Source organism: Phocoena sinus, chromosome X (genome assembly GCF_008692025.1).
Source record: "Phocoena sinus isolate mPhoSin1 chromosome X, mPhoSin1.pri, whole genome shotgun sequence".
Lineage (NCBI taxonomy): Eukaryota > Metazoa > Chordata > Mammalia > Artiodactyla > Phocoenidae > Phocoena > Phocoena sinus.
In genome coordinates this window covers 21,670,998-21,675,399 of record NC_045784.1, presented here as the reverse complement: position 1 = coordinate 21,675,399, position 4,402 = coordinate 21,670,998, and the positions used below count along the sequence as shown (strand labels likewise).

The following is a 4,402-nucleotide window of genomic DNA, read 5'->3' as shown; positions in this document are numbered from 1 at the left end:
CTGTCCTTACAGCATTGTTTAGAGTGGAAGACACAAAAGCAACTTAAACGACCAACAAGAGGAGAATAACAATACTACTGTAGAACGCTAATACGATGGAGCATTACACGACTAATCTGAACTATACTTAGGGATTATTCTTTAATAATAAGGAGACATACAAATTTTTAAAAAGCCGTTGGAAAACTATATATACAGCAAGAAAAAATATGCAAAGGATTTCCTAATTGGATATCACTCTGCAGACTGGACTAGAAAGATCTTCCCCATTTTAAACATACCAGGTATTATTGATGTCATATTGGTATATTCACAAACAGTGAACCTTTGAAACCCTGGTGGTGTTTCTTGATGAATCTGAGTCAATAAGTATCTGCATAAACTTCTCAAAGAACAACAGAGCTGAGCTGTCTACTGGTTGACCCTGCCTCCAAGGCCCTGGAAGACGATAGCCAATAAGAAGAGGGCAGTGTGCAAGCAGCCAGTCTGCAGACTGGCCAACAGATTATAGTACATAGAGTATACATACCCTTTCAGAAATTCTTTTACTGCACTCCAGTATTGCCATAGATGCCAAAATCCCGCTTAATGGATGTCTGTTGAGTCTTAGCTGAATTCTTACAAAATATTAAATATTGGATGGACATGGGAGGAGGGGTATCAGAGAAAGATGTGTAGAAACAGAGACCAAATCTGGAGAAAGAAGCAAACTGGGTGAAAAAGTAAGATCTAAGAAATGTAGTAGAAAAGAATAGGAAAAGAAACAGAGAACAGGGAACTATGATTTCCTCAAAACTACTGGAATAGAGCAAATTATTTTACTAATTGAAAAATCACTGCCACCATCACCCTGATATCAAAACAGACAAAGATGTCACAAAGAAAGAAAACTACAGGCCGGTATCACTGATGAACGTAGATGCAAAAATCCTCAACAAAATACTAGCAAACAGAATCCAACAGCACATTAAAAGGATCATACACCATGATCAAGTGGGATTTATTCCAGGAATGCAAGGATTCTTCAATATAAGCAAACCAATCAATGTAATAAACCATATTAACAAACTGAAGGACAAAAACCATATGATCATCTCAATAGATGCAGAAAAAGCTTTTGACAAAATTCAATACCGATTTATGATTTAAAAAAAACCACCTGAAAGTAGGCATAGAGGGAACTTACCTTTACATAATAAAGGCCATATATGACAAACCCACAGCCAACATCATTCTCAAGGCATTTCCTCTAAGATCAGGAACAAGACAAGGTTGTCCACTCTCACCACTCTTATTCAACATAGCTTTGGAAGTTTTAGCCACAGCAATCACAGAAGAAAAAGATATAAAAGGAATCCAAATCAGAAAAGAAGGAGTAAAGCTGTCACTGTTTGCAGATGACATGACACTATACATAGAGAATCCTAAAGATGCTACCAGAACACTACTATAGTTAATCAATGAATTTGGTAGAGTAGCAGGATACAAAATTGAGGCACAGAAATCTCTTGCATTCCTATACACTAATGATGAAAAATCTGAAAGACAAATTAAGGAAACACTCCCATTTACCACTGCAACAAAAGGAATTAAATACCTAGGAATAAACCTACCTAAGGAGACAAAAGACCTGTATGCAGAAAACTATAAGACACTGAATAAAGAAATTAAAGATGATACAAACAGATGGAGAGATATACTATGTTCTTGGACTGGAAGAATCAACATTCTGAAAATGACTATACTAACCAAAGCAAACTACAGATTCAATGCAACGCTTATCCAACTACCAATGGCATTTCTCACAGAACTAAAACAAAAAATTTCACAATTTGTATGGAAACACAAAAGACCCCAAATAGGCAAAGCAATCTTGAGAAAGAAAAAACGGAGCTGGAGGAATCAGGCTCCCTGACTTCAGACTAATACTACAAAGCTACAGTAATCAATACAGTATGGTACTGGCACAAAAACAGAAAGATAGATCAATGGAACAGGATAGAAAGCCCAGAGATATACCCACGTACATATGGTCACCTTATTTTTGAGAAAGGAGGCAAGAATATTCAATGGAGAAAAGACAGCCCCTTCAGTAAGTGGTGCTGGGAAAACTGGACCGCTCCATGTAAAAGAATGAAATTAGAACAGCCCCTAACACCATACACAAAAATAAACTCAAAATGGATTAAAGACCTAAATGTAAGGCCAGACACTATAAAACTCTTAGAGGAAAACATAGGCAGAACACTCTAAGATATAAATCACAGCAAGATCCTTTTTGACCCCCCTCCTACAGAAATGGAAATAAAAACAAATGGGACCTAGTGAACCTTAAAAGCTTTTGCACAGCGAACAAAACCATAAAAAAGATGAAAAGACAACCCTCAGAATGGAAGAAAACAGTTGCAAACGAAGCAACTGACAAAAGATTAATCTGCAAAATATACGAGCAGCTCATGCAGCTCAATATCAAAAAAACAAGCAACCCAATCCAAAAATGGGCAGAAGACCTAAATAGACATTTCTCCAAAGAAGATATACAGATTGCCAACAAACACATGAAACGATACTCAACATCACTAATCATTAGAGAAATGCAAATCAAAACTACAATGAGGTATCACCTCACACCGGTCAGAATGGCCATCATCAAAAAATCTACAAACAATAAATGCTGGAGAGGGTGTGGAGAAAAGGGAAGCCTCTTGCACTGTTGGTGGGAATGTAAATTGATACAGCCACTATGGAGAACAGTATGGAGGTTCCTTAAAAAACTACAAATAGAACTACCATACGACCCAGCAATCCCACTACTGGGCATATACCCTGAGAAAACCGTAATTCAAAAAGAGTCATGTACCAAAATGTTCATTGCAGCTCTATTTACAATAGCCAGGACATGGAAGCAACCTAAGTGTCCATCGACAGATGAATGGATAAAGAAGACGTGGCACATATATACAATGGAATATTACTCAGCCATAAAAAGAAACGAAAATGAGTTTTTGTAGTGAGGTGGATGGACCTGGCGACTGTCACACAGAGTGAAGTAAGTCAGAAAGAGAGAAATAAATAACACATATATATGGAATCTAAAAAAACAAAAAAAGGTTCTGAAGGACCTATGGGCAGGACAGGAATAAAGACGCAGACGTAGAGAATGGACTTGAGGACACAGGGAGGGGAAAGGGGAAGCTGGGACGAAGTGAGAGAGTGGCATGGACATATATACACTACCAAACGTAAAACAGATAGCTAGTGGGAAGCAGCCGCATAGCACAGGGAGATCAGCTCAGTGCTTTGTGACCACCTAGAGGGGTGGGATAGGGAGGATGGAAGGGAGACGCAAGAGGGAGGAGATACGGGGATATATGTATATGTATAGCTAATTCACTTTGTTATAAAGCAGAAACTAACACACCATTGTAAAGCAGTTATACTCCAATAAAGATGTTAAAAAAAATTTGCTTTCTGCGTTCGCGCCCACTGTGGTGCCACCAGACGCGCCCTCAACATGCAAAACGACGATTTCGTGGACCTGTACGCACCGCACAACCGCATCATCGGCTCCAAGGACCACGCGTCCGTCCAGACGAATTTGGCCGAGGTTGACAAGGCGACAGCCAGGTTCAATGGCCAGTTTAAAACCTACTCTATCTGCAGGGCCATTCACAGGATGGGTGAGTCAGAAGACTCCATTCTCCAACTGGCCAAGGCGGACGGCATCTCTCAAAGAACTCCTGACCGGAGAGGATCACGGATGTGGAATATTTGTCATAAATAAATAGTGAACCCCCCCAAATTAAGTTAATATATCAAAACACAACTCTAGAAAGTTGTATTCCCTAACAATGACTAAAATTTATTGACTGCTTTCCATATATGTATAGCTTTCCATATATCAGGCACTGGTAAATGAAACCAATACACATAGTGAGATGTTTACATTAATTCATTTAATCCATATCATTGCTTTACGCGATAGGTATTCCTGTTGTTCTCTTTTATAGGAGAAGAAAGGTGAGGCCTAGAGAGGTTAAATAAGTTAAGCAAGCACTCACAGCTCTTAGGCAGAAAGGTAGGGATTCAGCCCCAGGGCTTCTGGCTCCAGGGCTTCCTCACTATAATACAGCCTCTGCCCACTCAAGCCACCACGGTGCCTCCTTTTGAAGTCCTATAGTTCTTACCATCAATCATGCATATTTAATATTGAACACTTACAGTTTTGCATGTTTGTTGCATTTTCAGCTTAGTACAACATGTCTTCCCAACTAGACTCTAAAACACTGAACGCAGGAACTGTAAATAATACTTCTCTATAATCCTCACAGCACTTAGCACGATTCTCCACTCATTAAATAAGATTTAATTGGACTTTCGGCAAAGAGATAACTTTCAAAAC

The 4,402-nt window shown here is 39.0% G+C and overlaps 1 protein-coding gene across 1 annotated transcript; it reads left to right on the top strand.

Moving 5' to 3' along the window:
- The first annotated feature begins 3,514 nt into the window (after positions 1-3,514).
- LOC116747823 (40S ribosomal protein S21-like) lies at positions 3,515-3,784 on the top strand. The gene has a single exon (XM_032620358.1). The coding sequence runs from the start codon at positions 3,515-3,517 to the stop codon at positions 3,782-3,784; it is 270 nt and encodes an 89-aa protein (XP_032476249.1).
- Positions 3,785-4,402: the final 618 nt, after the last annotated feature.